General features: G+C 35.5%; 1 protein-coding gene across 2 annotated transcripts in view; it reads right to left on the bottom strand.

Annotated features, from left to right (window-relative positions):
* LOC144352033 (DENN domain-containing protein 11-like) overlaps positions 1 to 19536 on the bottom strand; it is a 25163-nt gene extending 5627 nt beyond the window's left edge. For both annotated transcript variants that reach the window (XM_085500880.1, XM_085500881.1), the window contains exons 1-3: positions 19269 to 19536; positions 1500 to 1599; positions 519 to 677 (exon numbers count right to left, since the gene is read on the bottom strand). In XM_085500880.1, coding sequence (XP_085357006.1) covers positions 519 to 677; positions 1500 to 1599; positions 19269 to 19518 — 509 coding nt within the window. In that variant the 5' untranslated portion in view covers positions 19519 to 19536. The remainder of the gene's footprint in view (positions 1 to 518; positions 678 to 1499; positions 1600 to 19268) is intronic.
* Between the last annotated feature and the right edge of the window lie 94 nt (positions 19537 to 19630).

Here is a 19630-nt window from a genome sequence, read left to right as displayed (position 1 = left end):
TGAGTGAATTAAAATTTACAGAGATATTCACTAGGTTTTAAAATATCTGGTTGTTACAATAAAATTTATATTTTGAATTTTTAGTAAATGAAAGCAAAGACAATAAAAGAGCAGACTGATGTCTTACACTGAATATATTGCATGTTGAGACATGATTGAAATGCACAAAATATCTACTACTGTGTATCAAAATACAGAATCCACAGTTCTATTTTTTTTTTAAATATATTTTTGTGACAGGAGAGAATTCCGAACATTGAAGTCATCGCTTTCTCTCCTGATGTTTTTCTTTTTTTGTTGCTAATTGCAAGTGGATGTGTGATCCAGTCTCCCAAACCTATAGCTAATACTGTGTGTTTGAAAGTCATGACACTATTATAGTGAGTAAACATTCATCAAACCACAATCAATGAAGAACACACTAACCACAATACCTTCCCTCAGACATAGTGGTACATACGATTGGCTGATCATAAGAACCACTGTTTAAAAGGAACAGGTAGGTCATATCAACTCACCTTACTTGTGACTCCAAGAACTGCATATGTCTATATAGTAATGTATACGATGTTGCTAATATTCCAACAGACTTCATTCGAGCTCCCCTTTCTACAACATTGTCTACTGGCATATTTTCAAAACAAGCAAGGCCATAAAGACTTCCTTTCCTAAAATATCTGGAAGAAAAAAGCATGTTTTTTTTTTTGTATTTAAAACATTTTTATTGAGTCAATTTACATAAACACTTTACATAGTTACATGTATGTGTACCAGAAAAAAGCATGTTAAAAAGGTGATTGTTAATTATATTCACAATAATTGTGAGCATATATGCATGGAATTATGGCAATGTGTTCCTAGTGAATATAATAGAAATAAATCATACATGAAACTCACAAAATTACATGCAATTCTTTTGAAAATCTGTAACAAATCGTATCCACAACAATTACTGTATTTGTTCTAAGCACACACAAACCAAAAATGTCGCACTTATTGTAACTATAGATACACTTCTCATTTATATAAGAGGATGAGCTACTAGTAGAGTAAATATGGTACATGTATATGATTTTTTTCAGCTCAAGTTGCCAACAACAATTATGAGAGAAGCAGAAATACTTGATCACCTATGTAAAAAATAATGATGCAAGAAAAAACAAAACATTTTCTAATTTCTTAAAAAAATTGCCTGATGACCCACAATTTGTTTTATTTTTGATATTCCAATGGTACAGAACAATATTATGCGAAATACGAGTTAGATCTGTAAATTCCTTTCCTTTGGGAATTGTCTATTTGATTCAAAATTGCCAAAAAAAGGTGTAGAAAAAATTGTTGAATTGAAAATTGGCAAAATATTGCACCAAATAGTGGTGGGGAAAATGTGTGATGGAACGAGAGTAATAATGATGATGATACAACAACATTAATGGTGTCCAAAGTGATTCTTGTATTACTGCTTTTCCCATGATGCAAATTGTGTGGCAATCACTTACATAAAATCACTGTTAACTTTGTGGGATCCACTAGCCATTGCTTTGAACTCTACCCCATCAAGTTCAATGTCTTCTGGCTGACACCATTCTATAACATTTCCTGTAATAAATGGATTACAATACATTTCACTACTTGAGTTACAGAATTAGTTTGAAAACAGTGTCTTTAATCATATCGCTTTAATCCAATAAAAAAAAAAAAGACTTTTATTAAGTGATATTAAAACAAATTGAGTTGTACCATTTTACATCAGGTTTGTGAGGGGCGGGAGACTTCATAAGTCCTGAGAATACAGATCATGAATTGATAATGCAAAGATTGATTAAAATAAAATTCACAAATCATCTTTTAGTGGCAAAGGCTTTTAGTGATAGCTGACTGAGAAGAATATATTTTTTGGAATCTATTTTTTTTTTATTACTCTTATGATTTTCTTCATGAGATGTTTACTTGGTGATCAACATGGCTTCGACATTTTTCAATCGGATATTGGCCCTGGATTACAAGAACAGGCATAACAAAATGAGAAATATATTCAAAATTGCCGGATTACAGACAATAAACATCATTTACATAATTACAAAGAAAACTCTTACATCAAAAACTGACAATAAGAACAATCACCGATATGACCTGCTCTACTATATTCTCCTTGGTGACAGCAGAGCTTAAAAAAACTAAATATAGAGCAATCAACTTTTGATCTTTGAAATATGCACAAATATTCAATAATCCATAATCTTAAGATTTGTAGTTTACGGATAATCAATATGAATTGCAAAATAAAAAGTATTATAGAGCAAAATGATCGCTATCAATGCTGAAAATTCCTTGGAAAAAGTCATTTTAATGGAGTTTGATGCAAATTATGCAAATGATAACATTACATATGCAACAAATTCAATGTGACAAATTACAATCAGGTCATACAATCACTACAATGTTAGACAATGAGGCAATTGATTATTAAATAATAAAAGTGAATTTCATGGCTAGAATTTTCTGAGATTTCATGTGACATGTGACAGGATTTCTTTAGGACCCAGTGTCATTGACTGGCGAAAATTTCTCTTTCACAAAATTCAATTGCTTTATATTATTTTGCATAACACAGAACAATGACTGAGATGATTAAATGTTCAATCCCTATATAGGCCTAAATGAAATGCATGTACTGATATTACAACTGCAGGACACTATTGATGAGAATTGCTTTAATTCTACACATCTCATTGACACTTCATTAAGTCTACTTCATGCACACATAGAACTTATCCAATTACTAATCACAAAACTATTTATTATAATACAGATGTCATGATGTTTGAATATAATTTGTAGATTGTGATCAGTTCGTATGTTCTTCACACAAGCAGGTTCATTTGAATTGAAGTTTGTCACAGAAAGTGCATGCAAATATTCCATCAAGATTAAATACAAGACACATGGATGACTGGCAGCCATTTCTGTAAATTTACCAGTATTCTTAGGTGCATCAGTTTAATGAATGAATGAATGAATGAAGGTTGCATTTATAAAGTAGTATGACCTACATACATGTACATCACTCTACAAGATCCAAACAATGAATCCAATCATTTTAAATAATTTAAAAAAAATGGCTATCAGTCCATCAATTTGATTTGATCAGCAGAGATGTCCAGGTAATAAAGGAAATGAATATTAGTTCCTCTTTAGGGAGAATACATACATGTTCATTCAAAAAAATCATCTTATTTTCTGCAAGGCTTTACATGCACATGTATGTACCTTATATTATTTTAGCAGTAATTTAATATCTCAGAAAACATTATTTGTGTTTACTTTGTCTGATTTAAACCTGTGGTTATTTTCAACAGCTGTAATTGCTAAAACACAATTCACAAATACTATAATTGTACAAAACACTAAACTGATTGGCATTTTATCGCCATGGTAACAGCTTCATTGTATGAAAAGCCTCTTATCTTATACATCTCACTCAAGTTGGTGGCAAGAAATAAGATTAAGGACAGTACAACCTGAGAGACGCGTATAATACATTTTTCAATATAGTCAACATAAATGTAAATTATGTTGAACTGCCGACCCTCATGGGAATGATAATTCACTGTACTGTTCATTTCATAGACAGAGTGTAATAAGGACATACAGTTCACATGTATACATAAAAATGTAGACATGATGTGACAAAAACTACATTACATGATTTATTCAAAATGTAATAATCACATACGTTCTTATTTCCCAATTAAATATTATAAAAATCTTAACTCTGGTATGGTTCTGAGAAGCTCTCTTGAAAATCAATATTTGCTTGAAACCTGTACATTTGTTATATGCATAAATAAATTACTATTTTTGGACTCAGAATACACTGATTTCAGAAATGGTATTAACAAAGTTATATTTAACCATAACCACCTTTCAAAAAGAAAGGTGAAATGTACTGAAAAGAAGATTTGCAGTAGAATTGGAATTGATGATTGGCAAATGATACACAATTTCCATTTGACAGATGGCATGGCATTAAGCTACCATAATAATGAACAGAGAAACAGTGATCATACCATTCACTGCAGTACATTGATCAAACCATTCACTGCAGTACAGTGATCGAACCATTCACTGCAGTACAGTGATCAAACCATTCACTGCAGTACAGTGATCATACCATTCACTGCAGTACAGTGATCAAACCATTCACTGCAGTACAGTGATCATACCATTCACTGCAGTACAGTGATCAAACCATTCACTGCAGTCAGTACAGTGATCAAACCATTCACTGCAGTACATTGATCAAACCATTCACTGCAGTACAGTGATCATACCATTCACTGCAGTACATTGATCAAACCATTCACTGCAGTACAGTGATCAAACTATTCACTGCAGTACAGTGATCGAACCATTCACTGCAGTACATTGATCAAACCATTCACTGCAGTACAGTGATCAAACTATTCACTGCAGTACAGTGATCGAACCATTCACTGCAGTACAGTGATCATACCATTCACTGCAGTACAGTGATCAAACCATTCACTGCAGTCAGTACAGTGATCAAACCATTCACTGCAGTACATTGATCAAACCATTCACTGCAGTACAGTGATCATACCATTCACTGCAGTACATTGATCAAACCATTCACTGCAGTACAGTGATCAAACTATTCACTGCAGTACAGTGATCGAACCATTCACTGCAGTACAGTGATCATACCATTCACTGCAGTACAGTGATCGAACCATTCACTGCAGTACAGTGATCATACCATTCACTGCAGTACAGTGATCATACCATTCACTGCAGTACAGTGATCATACCATTCACTGCAGTACAGTGACCAAACCATTCACTGCAGTACAGTGATCGAACCATTCACTGCAGTACAGTGATCAAACCATTCACTGCAGTACAGTGATCGAACCATTCACTGCAGTATAGTGATCAAACCATTCACTGCAGTATAGTGATCAAACCATTCACTGCAGTATAGTGATCGAACCATTCACTGCAGTACAGTGATCCAACCATTCACTGCAGTACAGTGCTCGAACCATTCACTGCAGTATAGTGATCAAACCATTCACTGCAGTATAGTGATCGAACCATTCACTGCAGTACAGTGATCAAACCATTCACTGCAGTACAGTGATCAAACCATTCACTGCAGTATAGTGATCGAACCATTCACTGCAGTACAGTGCTCGAACCATTCACTGCAGTACAGTGACCAAACCATTCACTGCAGTACATTGATCAAACCATTCACTGCAGTACAGTGATCAAACCATTCACTGCAGTACAGTGATCAAACCATTCACTGCAGTACAGTGATCATACCATTCACTGCAGTACAGTGATCAAACCATTCACTGCAGTACATTGATCAAACCATTCACTGCAGTACAGTGATCAAACCATTCACTGCAGTACAGTGATCGAACCATTCACTGCAGTACAGTGATCAAACCATTCACTGCAGTCAGTACATTGATCATACCATTCACTGCAGTACATTGATCAAACCATTCACTGCAGTACAGTGATCAAACTATTCACTGCAGTACAGTGATCGAACCATTCACTGCAGTACAGTGATCAAACTATTCACTGCAGTACAGTGATCGAACCATTCACTGCAGTACATTGATCAAACCATTCACTGCAGTACAGTGATCAAACTATTCACTGCAGTACAGTGATCGAACCATTCACTGCAGTACAGTGATCATACCATTCACTGCAGTACAGTGATCAAACCATTCACTGCAGTCAGTACAGTGATCAAACCATTCACTGCAGTACATTGATCAAACCATTCACTGCAGTACAGTGATCATACCATTCACTGCAGTACATTGATCAAACCATTCACTGCAGTACAGTGATCAAACTATTCACTGCAGTACAGTGATCGAACCATTCACTGCAGTACAGTGATCATACCATTCACTGCAGTACAGTGATCGAACCATTCACTGCAGTACAGTGATCATACCATTCACTGCAGTACAGTGATCATACCATTCACTGCAGTACAGTGATCATACCATTCACTGCAGTACAGTGACCAAACCATTCACTGCAGTACAGTGATCGAACCATTCACTGCAGTACAGTGATCAAACCATTCACTGCAGTACATTGATCAAACCATTCACTGCAGTACAGTGATCAAACCATTCACTGCAGTACAGTGATCAAACAACTCACTGCAGTACAGTGATCGAACCATTCACTGCAGTATAGTGATCAAACCATTCACTGCAGTATAGTGATCAAACCATTCACTGCAGTATAGTGATCAAACCATTCACTGCAGTATAGTGATCGAACCATTCACTGCAGTACAGTGCTCGAACCATTCACTGCAGTATAGTGATCAAACCATTCACTGCAGTATAGTGATCGAACCATTCACTGCAGTACAGTGCTCGAACCATTCACTGCAGTACAGTGCTCGAACCATTCACTGCAGTATAGTGATCAAACCATTCACTGCAGTATAGTGATCGAACCATTCACTGCAGTACAGTGATCAAACCATTCACTGCAGTACAGTGATCAAACCATTCACTGCAGTATAGTGATCGAACCATTCACTGCAGTACAGTGCTCGAACCATTCACTGCAGTACAGTGACCAAACCATTCACTGCAGTACATTGATCAAACCATTCACTGCAGTACAGTGATCAAACCATTCACTGCAGTACAGTGATCAAACCATTCACTGCAGTACAGTGATCATACCATTCACTGCAGTACAGTGATCAAACCATTCACTGCAGTACATTGATCAAACCATTCACTGCAGTACAGTGATCAAACCATTCACTGCAGTACAGTGATCAAACCATTCACTGCAGTACAGTGATCATACCATTCACTGCAGTACAGTGACCAAACCATTCACTGCAGTACATTGATCAAACCATTCACTGCAGTACAGTGATCAAACCATTCACTGCAGTACAGTGATCAAACCATTCACTGCAGTACAGTGATCGAACCATTCACTGCAGTACAGTGATCGAACCATTCACTGCAGTACAGTGATCAAACCATTCACTGTAGTACAGTGATCAAATCATTCACTGCAGTACAGTGATCGAATCATTCACTGCAGTACAGTGATCGAACCATTCACTGCAGTACAGTGCTCGAACCATTCACTGCAGTACAGTGCTCGAACCATTCACTGCAGTATAGTGATCAAACCATTCACTGCAGTATAGTGATCGAACCATTCACTGCAGTACAGTGATCAAACCATTCACTGCAGTACAGTGATCAAACCATTCACTGCAGTATAGTGATCGAACCATTCACTGCAGTACAGTGCTCGAACCATTCACTGCAGTACAGTGACCAAACCATTCACTGCAGTACATTGATCAAACCATTCACTGCAGTACAGTGATCAAACCATTCACTGCAGTACAGTGATCAAACCATTCACTGCAGTACAGTGATCATACCATTCACTGCAGTACAGTGATCAAACCATTCACTGCAGTACATTGATCAAACCATTCACTGCAGTACAGTGATCAAACCATTCACTGCAGTACAGTGATCAAACCATTCACTGCAGTACAGTGATCATACCATTCACTGCAGTACAGTGACCAAACCATTCACTGCAGTACATTGATCAAACCATTCACTGCAGTACAGTGATCAAACCATTCACTGCAGTACAGTGATCAAACCATTCACTGCAGTACAGTGATCGAACCATTCACTGCAGTACAGTGATCGAACCATTCACTGCAGTACAGTGATCAAACCATTCACTGTAGTACAGTGATCAAATCATTCACTGCAGTACAGTGATCGAACCATTCACTGCAGTACAGTGATCAAACCATTCACTGCAGTACAGTGATCATACCATTCACTGCAGTACAGTGATCAAACCATTCACTGCAGTACAGTGATCGAACCATTCACTGCAGTACAGTGATCAAACCATTCACTGCAGTACAGTGATCAAACCATTCACTACAGTACAATGATCAAATCATTCACTGCAGTACATTGATCAAACCATTCACTACAGTACATTGATCAAACCATTCACTGCAGTACAGTGATCAAACCATTCACTGCAGTACAGTGATCAAACTATTCACTACAGTACAGTACAGTGATCAAACCATTCACTGCAGTACAGTACAGTGATCAAACCATTCACTGCAGTACAGTACAGTGATCAAACCATTCACTGCAGTACAGTGATCAAACCATTCACTGCAGTACAGTGATCAAACCATTCACTGCAGTACAGTGATCAAACCATTCACTGCAGTACAGTGATCAAACCATTCACTGCAGTACATTGATCAAACCATTCACTGCAGTACATTGATCAAACCATTCACTGCAGTACAATGATCAAACCATTCACTGCAGTACAGTGATCAAACTATTCACTGCAGTACTGTACAGTGATCAAACCATTCACTGCAGTACAGTACAGTGATCAAACCATTCACTGCAGTACAGTGATCAAACCATTCACTGCAGTACAGTGATCAAACCATTCACTGCAGTACAGTGATCAAACCATTCACTGCAGTACAGTGATCAAACTATTCACTGCAGTACAGTACAGTGATCAAACCATTCACTGCAGTACAGTACAGTGATCAAACCATTCACTGCAGTACAGTGATCAAACCATTCACTGCAGTACAATGATCAAACCATTCACTGCAGTACAGTGATCAAACCATTCACTGCAGTACAGTGATCAAACCATTCACTGCAGTACAGTGATCAAACCATTCACTGCAGTAGTGATCAAACCATTCACTGCAGTACATTGATCAAACCATTCACTGCAGTACATTGATCAAACCATTCACTGCAGTACATTGATCAAACCATTCACTGCAGTACAGTGATCAAACCATTCACTGCAGTACAGTGGTCAAACCATTCACTGCAGTACATTGATCAAACCATTCACTGCAGTACATTGATCAAACCATTCACTACAGTACATTGATCAAACCATTCACTGCAGTACAGTGATCAAACCATTCACTGCAGTACAGTGATCAAACCATTCACTGCAGTACAGTGATCAAACCATTCACTGCAGTACAGTGATCAAACCATTCACTGCAGTACATTGATCAAACCATTCACTGCAGTACATTGATCAAACCATTCACTGCAGTACAATGATCAAACCATTCACTGCAGTACAGTGATCAAACTATTCACTGCAGTACTGTACAGTGATCAAACCATTCACTGCAGTACAGTACAGTGATCAAACCATTCACTGCAGTACAGTGATCAAACCATTCACTGCAGTACAGTGATCAAACCATTCACTGCAGTACAGTGATCAAACCATTCACTGCAGTACAGTGATCAAACTATTCACTGCAGTACAGTACAGTGATCAAACCATTCACTGCAGTACAGTGATCGAACCATTCACTGCAGTACAGTGATCAAACCATTCACTGCAGTACAGTGATCAAACCATTCACTGCAGTACAGTGATCAAACTATTCACTGCAGTACAGTACAGTGATCAAACCATTCACTGCAGTACAGTGATCGAACCATTCACTGCAGTACAGTGATCAAACCATTCACTGCAGTACAGTGATCAAACCATTCACTGCAGTACAGTGATCAAACTATTCACTGCAGTACAGTATAGTGATCAAACCATTCACTGCAGTACAGTGATCGAACCATTCACTGCAGTACAGTGATCAAACCATTCACTGCAGTACAGTGATCAAACTATTCACTGCAGTACAGTACAGTGATCAAACCATTCACTGCAGTACAGTGATCAAACCATTCACTGCAGTACAGTGATCAAACCATTCACTGCAGTACAGTGATCAAACTATTCACTGCAGTACAGTACAGTGATCAAACCATTCACTGCAGTACAGTGATCGAACCATTCACTGCAGTACAGTGATCAAACCATTCACTGCAGTACAGTGATCGAACCATTCACTGCAGTACAGTGATCAAACCATTCACTGCAGTACATTGATCAAACCATTCACTGCAGTACAGTGATCAAACCATTCACTGCAGTACAGTGATCAAACCATTCACTGCAGTACAATGATCAAACCATTCACTGCAGTACAGTGATCAAACCATTCACTGCAGTACAGTGATCAAACCATTCACTGCAGTACAGTGATCAAACCATTCACTGCAGTACAGTGATCAAACCATTCACTGCAGTAGTGATCAAACCATTCACTGCAGTACATTGATCAAACCATTCACTGCAGTACATTGATCAAACCATTCACTGCAGTACATTGATCAAACCATTCACTGCAGTACAGTGCTCAAACCATTCACTGCAGTACAGTGCTCAAACCATTCACTGCAGTACAGTGATCAAACCATTCACTGCAGTACATTGATCAAACCATTCACTGCAGTACATTGATCAAACCATTCACTGCAGTACAGTGATCAAACCATTCACTGCAGTACATTGATCATACCATTCACTGCAGTACAGTGATCAAACTATTCACTGCAGTACAGTGATCAAACCATTCACTGCAGTACATGGATCAAACCATTCACTGCAGTACAGTGATCAAACCATTCACTGCAGTACAGTGATCAAACCATTCACTGCAGTACAGTGATCATACCATTCACTGCAGTACAGTGATCAAACCATTCACTGCAGTACAGTGATCAAACCATTCACTGCAGTACATTGATCAAACCATTCACTGCAGTACATTGATCAAACCATTCACTGCAGTACAGTGATCAAACCATTCACTGCAGTACAGTGATCAAACCATTCACTGCAGTACATTGATCAAATCATTCACTGCAGTACAGTGATCAAACCATTCACTGCAGTACAGTACAGTGATCAAACCATTCACTGCAGTACATTGATCAAACCATTCACTGCAGTACAGTGATCAAACCATTCACTGCAGTACAGTGATCAAACCATTCACTGCAGTACATTGATCAAACCATTCACTGCAGTACAGTGATCAAACCATTCACTGCAGTACAGTGATCAAACCATTCACTGCAGTACAGTGATCAAACCATTCACTGCAGTACATTGATCAAACCATTCACTGCAGTACAGTGATCAAACCATTCACTGCAGTACAGTGATCATACCATTCACTGCAGTACAGTACAGTGATCAAACCATTCACTGCAGTACAGTGATCAAACCATTCACTGCAGTACAGTGATCAAACCATTCACTGCAGTACAGTGATCAAACCATTCACTGCAGTACAGTGATCAAACCATTCACTGCAGTACAGTGATCAAACCATTCACTGCAGTACATTGATCAAACCATTCACTGCAGTACATTGATCAAACCATTCACTGCAGTACATTGATCAAACCATTCACTGCAGTACAGTGATCAAACCATTCACTGCAGTACAGTGATCAAACCATTCACTGCAGTACAGTGATCAAACCATTCACTGCAGTACAGTGATCAAACCATTCACTGCAGTACAGTGATCAAACCATTCACTGCAGTACAGTGATCAAACCATTCACTGCAGTACAGTGATCAAACCATTCACTGCAGTACAGTGATCAAACCATTCACTGCAGTACAGTGATCAAACCATTCACTGCAGTACAGTGATCAAACCATTCACTGCAGTACAGTGATCAAACCATTCACTGCAGTACAGTGATCAAACCATTCACTGCAGTACAGTGATCAAACCATTCACTGCAGTACAGTGATCAAACCATTCACTGCAGTACAGTGATCAAACCATTCACTGCAGTACAGTGATCAAACCATTCACTGCAGTACAGTGATCAAACCATTCACTGCAGTACAGTGATCAAACCATTCACTGCAGTACAGTGATCATACCATTCACTGCAGTACAGTGATCAAACCATTCACTGCAGTACAGTGATCAAACCATTCACTGCAGTACAGTGACCAAACCATTCACTGCAGTACAGTGACCAAACCATTCACTGCAGTACAGTGACCAAACCATTCACTGCAGTACAGTGATCAAACCATTCACTGCAGTACAGTGATCAAACCATTCACTGCAGTACATTGATCAAACCATTCACTGCAGTACAGTGATCAAACCATTCACTGCAGTACAGTGATCAAACCATTCACTGCAGTACAGTGATCATACCATTCACTGCAGTACAGTGATCATACCATTCAATGAAGTACAGTGATCAAACCATTCACTGCAGTACAGTGATCAAACCATTCACTGCAGTACAGTGATCAAACCATTCACTACAGTACAATGATCAAATCATTCACTGCAGTACATTGATCAAACCATTCACTACAGTACATTGATCAAACCATTCACTGCAGTACAGTGATCAAACCATTCACTGCAGTACAGTGATCAAACCATTCACTGCAGTACATTGATCAAACCATTCACTGCAGTACAGTGATCAAACCATTCACTGCAGTACATTGATCAAACCATTCACTGCAGTACAGTGATCAAACCATTCACTGCAGTACATTGATCAAACCATTCACTGCAGTACAGTGATCAAACCATTCACTGCAGTACATTGATCAAACCATTCACTGCAGTACAGTGATCAAACCATTCACTGCAGTACAGTGATCAAATCATTCACTGCAGTACAGTGATCAAACCATTCACTGCAGTACAGTGATCAAACCATTCACTGCAGTACAGTGATCAAACCATTCACTGCAGTACAGTGATCAAACCATTCACTGCAGTATACAAATTTGTTACAATATTGCCTTGACTGGATTTAATCATTGCACATTTGCAAAAGAACTAAAATTTCAAACATATCGTCAGTCAGAGGAAATTACTAATTTTTCAGCATTGAAAAATATTCACTGTGTTTTTAGACCGGGAGTCACAGTGATTTTCGTTAAATTTACTGATTTCTGGTGCCAAAAACTGTCAAATTTGTGCTATTTTAAACAGAAGTCAGTTTTACAACACCTATAAAGAATATTTACAACATAATTTAAATTGATTGGTTTTCAGCTGGTCTATTAAGGCAGTTTTTCCCACTTGTGATAATAGTGGATTAGAAAACGAGATAAGATTAGGTAAAGAGATCATGATGACACTTATCTATCCCTAATCCGGATTGCCAATCACCATTTCCTGTTTCCATGGTAACAAAAGAGGATAAAATAAACCTGTGTATTGTAAATAGCAATAAATTTACCTAGCGGTGTAAGTGTGTATGATAGTGATCATTAAACATGGCTGAAGGCATCAACACATTGAGAATTAGAAATTAGAATAGCTACATGAGTATGGCATTTGATGTAAACTGAACTGCAACTATCAGCATCTTTTAACTATTTCAAACTCAACAACTGACTTCATTTTTGTACATTTCTATTTTTTTTTGTCATTTATTTAACAATTTCAATGTCATGAATCCTATTTCTCTGTGAAAAAGGTCACCAAAATTGTATGCGTTCGTGAACATTATACAGTGAACACAGGCACTTTTTAATTTAAAAACCACATGAATACAAAAAATAATTTCAATATATTATGACAAGTCTTTATCTTATTAAAAACATATTACATGAAATAATAATATCTTTATTGTAATCATATCCACTTCGGGATACTGATGTGATGGGTACAATGAAGTAGAAATATAAGAATATAATGATAGTATAATATTAGTCAAAAATAGAAAATATGCTTAGTATTAAATTACATTCATTGTATAGTTATAATTTAAGTGTTTCTCATTGAACATTAAATCCAAATTATAGATGATGGAGATAATAGTGACAATGAGTACAATTCTACGATATGAAAACATAATAAATAAATGCCAGTGTGGATTATAAATCAGGGTAATTCAACAATTTCAATGCAAAACACAGTAATCAAAAAAATGATGTCACATGATTGTTTGTAATTGAATGAAGTAAGTGAATAATTGCTACTGTGTTTGAATTGTAATGAGTCAGCATAGAGGGCAGTCTAGTCTAATAACTGCCAAACCAGTAAATAATATATTGACACAAATATTTGAATACATTCCTTAACAGTGCAGCATTAAATACTGAGTTCTTAATTCAGCAATTCGCGATCTTTGGGAATGCACTGTGGAATCATAGAATACAATTGTGTGTTATGTTTACACATTTAAACTCGCTGTCAGTCATGTGCTATTGTGATTATAATCTAGTGAGTACATAGTGTGATGAAATCTGACAGAAATCCACCTTTTTCAGTAAATGTACTACAAAGCTAATCAGGTGCTTATCCACACCTGATGGAAAGTAACATATGATATTGGGTCTTTTTATTGCTGTGATTATTACCTTTCAAACTATGACACCACTGCCTTGTATTGACAGGAATGATGAAAGGTATTGTTTTCAGAAAACTTGAAATTGAATTTTATAAAAATGTTGGCTACCATACTATAATATTCCCATGATGCAGCATTCGACTGTATCACAGGAAATGATGAATGTGGGGAAAAATCTGCACATCGAATGTAGTTTCATGATGCTCAGGTAAGCTCAGTGGTTACATGCAGTAAAATAAGTAATAGTTTCAAGGAGTCCTTTCCATATTACATGCATACTTGATTTTGTATACACACGTATGTAATTTAATTCAACCATGGCTCTGAGTTTCACTTACACAAACCAACCTTTAGTTCCAAGAGTAATCAAGAATCCTCATACTGAATATTTAAAGCATAATATTTAACATTCACAATTTCATTTATATTTCAAATTAATTAGAATATGAAACGCACAAAAAATTTATTTGAAACCGGTTATAAATTCAGGGACGATGAGAACTAGGTCTGTTGATAAAAGACAAATATTGAGAAATTTGTAAATGTTATTATTTGAAGACTATTGAAAATGAGTTTTGATGTATTCACATCAAATATTGAAATGAAATACAAGAGGATTGAATGACAAAAATGATGCATTATCTATTATAAAATAGTACGTACATGATCACAAATATTATTAATTTTTAAATTCACAAATTGAATATTTTGAAAGATAAACTAAACTGAAGGAACAGGCTGTCAACACTCTCATCTCACTGCCATGGTCCATTGGAGGCATACTAATCCTGTGTCAAAGCTTTCTGCCACATTGATCAAAATGCATGAATATTGAAGCAGGTTCAATTTGATTTCACACCACAGTGACTGCAAACTCTATCAGGTGAATGATTAATTTTAAAATACAAAGAAACATAGAAATAAATTCAGACAAATTTGGAAATCTGTGCGAAACACAACCACAAATCTAATAAGGCTTCCCATGCATGATATCATTACAGCTGCCATGGTAACAAGATGTAATGTATAATTGAATAATTTGGATCATCTGTAAATATTGGGATGAAGATATAAATATTACTACAGCTGTGGGTTGTATTTGAGACTTATTACTATTTAGTTCATCAATGAGATACATTACCATATTTGTTCTATTACAACGCCCATCTCCAACATAAGCCAAAAAGTACATTTATTTTATGTTGGGTCATTAATATGACTTATTTTGTCTTTTATGTAAGCACATGCACTACCGGTACTAATAGAGCAAATAAGGTATTATATTTATTTTCTTTTTTTTCTTCTCAACTGCAATCATGTGAATGCTTAGATGGTATCTTTATGTAAATAAGAATACGGGTATCTTACATAACACAAGTCATCAACTGTAAACTATCGATAATTACCAGCCGGAATTTAGAGAGGTTTTGATTTGAAAATTAATCAGTAAAAATAGGGTAAGAAAGCATTTAATTATGCTCAGTTTAAAAATTAATGAAAATAAAAACATGTCAGAATGTGTTGTGTAACATTTCAGTGTTATAAGTCAGAATGTGTTTAGTACCCTGTCATTGTGTTACATGCTGAGACTATGACAAAACCAATTGCAAACAATAGACAGATCCTATATTCATTTACAAGTAAACCTTTTTGAAACCATCCAGGCGCCTTATTTTAATGTATGCAGCAGAAATTTGGGGAGTAAAGTCAAGGCAAGAACACAGAGACAAAACAAGTATTGAAAAACACCATTTATGTTTTTGTCGTAAACTGTTCAGTGTCAACAATAAACCAATCAACATTGATAGCAGATGAAAATCAGTAACTTACACTTGCTTGTTAATATTAAATGGCAAGGAATTGAACAATGACCCCACTAGCTTTGTTTATGATGCTCTAAAAGACAGCAATACTACGATTTATGGACTCTAAGGTACTTTGCTAACATTAAAAAAAATTCAGAAATCATGCAAGAAGAGTTAGGTTACTGTAATGTTCAAAATTCTGAAATAAAAATATATGATCACCGAACTTTGTTTTTCACAAAACCTACATCAAAAATTACATGGAATCCTATGAAAAATGTCCCAAAATGTTTTTTTGGAAACAAATCCTTCTTTCTCTGAATAAAATTTAAATATGAATGACATTCATGTATGTGATTTTTTGAATGATTTAATGTGATCTATTTTGTTCATGTTTTAAACCTTGAAACAATTTGTAAAAATTATAATTTTCTCAATCTGGACAAAATTAAAGTTGATGAATTCCATCATTATGTTAAAGATTTTTTTAGGAAAAGCAGTGGAACATGGACAATAATAGAATTGATTCTAAATTAAGAACTTGCTGGCAAACTGTTAAAGATAGAGATTGCTTCATACACATTCAATTATTATATTTTGGCTAAAATCAGACTCAATGCACGTAACTACAAGTTAAACGAGGTAGACATCAGAGGTCGAAACTTTACATTGAAGAAAGAAAATGTAATTACAACAACCAATTACATGTAGAAGATTAACTGCATTTTTTCACAGATTGTAACATCATGAATGCAAATTGCAGACAAACATTAAAAGCAGTCTGTCATTTCACTAAAACAGCATTTTCTATTAAAGACAAAAACGGTCAGAAAACTGATCCCCTTTAGAGATTTTGTTGTCTCTATTTTATATCTTTATTTACATTTTTCCTGTTCAGCTGTGATAAAGTTTAACTCATATTATCCTAATTTGATGATAGCGATATAAGCAGGCTATAGAAATCAGAGAGATAATTATTTCATACTTTTTAATCTATTTAATAGTGATCCAAAATTACCCTTTTGGAACTAAATGAATAAACACAGGGTGAAATGTCATGTGACCTGAACTGTCATGTTATTATAATAGCATGCAAATGTTGCTTGACTAAAAATTCACTTTCCATCTACCAAGGTCATGTTTGCATATGTATGACATAAACATTTTATACCATGTGCGTTCATATCATACAACAAAGGTCATTCAAGCTCAATATTAAATGCCTTAACCCTTATCCTGTCAGCCTCATGCACTTTTACATGGATTTGACCAGATAAAAGTTAAGAAAATTGACGAAAAATGCTTCTTTAAGATAGAATCAGGAATCCATGTAGAAGAGAGAAGATGTGAACACTGCCACCAGGTTGAAGATAAAGTGATGCAGTGTAAACTTTACAATGATGGTAGATATGACTTAGCAAATAATATTTTTCTCATTTCACAAAACAAAATGACTATAAGAACTGCATCTAAAAAATCAATACATTTTAAGAATTTCAAAAAAAAATGCCATATTTTTCTTTTTTGAATATTGGTGCGACATTTTAAACATTTTTCAAAAAATTTATTTGTTAATTTTGAACTACAATTCTTGAGCAATTTCTTTCAAAAGTTGACTTTGATTCTCAAATTAATATTCTATTGCCCAAACATGTTTTGTTATATGAATGTAGACTGAATCTCTCAACCATCTTAAATATTAAATGATTACACTTTCTCATAAATGGTTGTAGTGATACATGTACTAATCTTATCAGAGATTTCAATTGTTTATTCAAACTCTACTCTCGCTGGTAAAATATTATTCCAGTTTTACTTGAATTTGAAAGCATTTATTTCTGATAACATTCATCTCAAACAATATTTATCAGTTTAATATAAAGCATTAGAAACAAATGAATGACTAATGAACACAAGCTGGTATAAAAGATTATTGTTTTGTTTTGTCCTTCATTACACTATATGCAGACTTCCAAATGAAAAGTTGATGCAACTTCCATGTTAAATGGTTTAAAATATTCTGCAGAAAGAAATTCATTATTTTATTCCTAAAAAAAAATCTGAACATCACAACAGTACAAATCCCTCAGAAAGAGAATGTAAAACCAAGTGAATTACATATTAATAGGTAAAAGCCACTAGAAAATGACAATGAATAAGTGAGTACCAGTATTATTCTATTTTTATGCACTGTGACAAAGATAGAGGTATGTGTATAAAATAAAACAGGTGACTAAGTAGAGAGCAACACGGACATGGAATGAAGTTATTGGAAAACAATTATAAAATTGATGAAAAAAAAACTACTAATATTTTGGGGTTAGAAAGCAGCAACACAATGACGTTGAAGTTAATAACAATAGAATATTTGGGTCTATAAATTTCTGCAGTCAATCTATGACAAACTTTTTACTGAGACTTGTATTATAAAATTATGCATTACTGCCCTCAAACAATCATTTACAGTTTTAAATAGAGATCAAAATCAGTAATCAATATCAACATGATTCAATGAATAGATATAGTTCAATGTTGATAATAATTTAATAAAGTATTTTTTCTTATCATGCAAGGAATTTCATATAAAGTACTTAATAATTTGCATAATTTAGTCAGAATGAATTTAAATGAATACAACAAAAGACTCATTAACAAACAATGAGAGGTACAATATAACATCAAAATTATTTGCCATCTGTTGTAAATGCTGCCCTAACCTAGTTTAGTTTTAAATGTACATGGAAATAATTTGAATACAAATATCACGTAACTTGTCAATGTAGAATTGATATGATGTACATCTATTACATTTAAACGAGTTTAATCCAATTTTTACAATAATTATTTCACATCCATAAAAGAACATTTACAAAATATTTCAACTTTTGTTTATAATGTTCCAATGCAAGATTCCTTTTTAGAACTAGAAGCTAAATTTTAAAATGTATGTACTGTACTAGTACATTTACGTATCGGCCATGTTAATTTCTCATCCGGTATCCGGCAAGATGTTGAAGATATTTGCCACACATACAGTGATACATTACTGGAAAAATAAGTTCTTATTTTACATTGGTAATTGTTTGTAATAACTACTTACCTGATCTGGTATCGAACGCGACAACGAAGATAGATACAATATGGTCCTGCTCTGTCAGATCGCACATAGAATTACTAGCGCTGATGTTAATCGTGTCGTTCTCATTTTGTCCCGCTGTGCCAATCGGAACGGCAAGTCCTGATTCCTGTAAGTATAGTTCTTTGATTTTCTCCCTGGGATCATGGTACTGATTTGCCAGTTCCTCTTCGATGTTCACTAAAAGAGGAGCTTTGTCACCGCTCTCCGCCATCTTTGTTGTTCGAAATTTTGCCGATTTCGCTTTGACGTGACCTTTGACATTATATTCCTAGCCGGCGTGAAGAAGAAAGAGGGCGTGCTATGTTGCCCGAAAGTTCGTGATA

Source organism: Saccoglossus kowalevskii, chromosome 6, assembly GCF_978046115.1.
Source record: "Saccoglossus kowalevskii chromosome 6, keSacKowa6.1, whole genome shotgun sequence".
NCBI lineage: Eukaryota > Metazoa > Hemichordata > Enteropneusta > Harrimaniidae > Saccoglossus > Saccoglossus kowalevskii.
Note: the sequence above shows the minus strand (reverse complement) of the source record. Positions and strands in the feature narration are given on the sequence as shown.